At 65.7% G+C, this 658-nt stretch overlaps 1 protein-coding gene across 1 annotated transcript in view; it reads right to left on the bottom strand.

Annotated features, from left to right (window-relative positions):
* Positions 1-602, bottom strand: part of LOC104290692 (high affinity nerve growth factor receptor-like) — a gene marked incomplete at both ends in the record, with an annotated part of 10,352 nt that extends 9,750 nt beyond the window's left edge. Inside the window, 2 exons of the mRNA XM_009889821.1 lie at positions 60-389; positions 476-602. Of these exons, the coding sequence (XP_009888123.1) occupies positions 60-389; positions 476-602 (457 nt within the window). The remainder of the gene's footprint in view (positions 1-59; positions 390-475) is intronic.
* Positions 603-658: the final 56 nt, after the last annotated feature.

Here is a 658-nt window from a genome sequence, read left to right as displayed (position 1 = left end):
GGACCCCCCCGGGGACATCCCCCCTCCCCCACCTCTGCCCGCCGTTTGCCGGTACCTACCGGGGATGGGTTCCTCAGGGCTGAAGCTGAAAGGGTTTTCCATGAAGCGCCCGTGGATGCTGCGGGCGGCGGAGCCCAGGGGGTTCCGGACCAGGAGGGTGTAGTTGCCGTTGTTGACGTGGGTGGGACGGTTGAGCTGGAGACAGCCGTGGAGGACGGTGGAGTTGTGCTCGTACTCCACGATGCGGGTGTGGATGTAGGGCCCCTCCGGCAGCGCCGTGCCGTTGAAGAGCCACTGGATGCTGGGCACCGGGTTGCCGTCCACCGAGAAGGGGATGCACCAGAAGTGTTGGGGGATGGCTTCGTGCAGGAGCAGGATGACGGGGGGAACTGGTGGGGAGACAGAGGGAGGGTGCGTCACCGAGTGGGGACCCCTCACCGGGACCCCACTTCGGTCCCCCTTCTGGATTGCTCACAGGTGACATTCAGCATCACGCTGTCCTCTGCCGGCCCCGCCACGTTCTCCGCCCGACACGTCAGGTCTTTGTGGTTGAGGTTGGAGGAGACGTTGTGGATCTCCAGGACGATCTCCCAGTCCGAGAGCTGCAGGGACCACCGGGACGGGGTGAACAAGGAGCGTCCCCCAGTACTGGGCCAGG

The sequence above is a fragment of the Charadrius vociferus genome, unplaced genomic scaffold (assembly GCF_000708025.1).
Source record: "Charadrius vociferus isolate BGI_N301 unplaced genomic scaffold, ASM70802v2 scaffold988, whole genome shotgun sequence".
Lineage (NCBI taxonomy): Eukaryota > Metazoa > Chordata > Aves > Charadriiformes > Charadriidae > Charadrius > Charadrius vociferus.
This window is presented reverse-complemented; position numbering and strand designations above follow the sequence as displayed.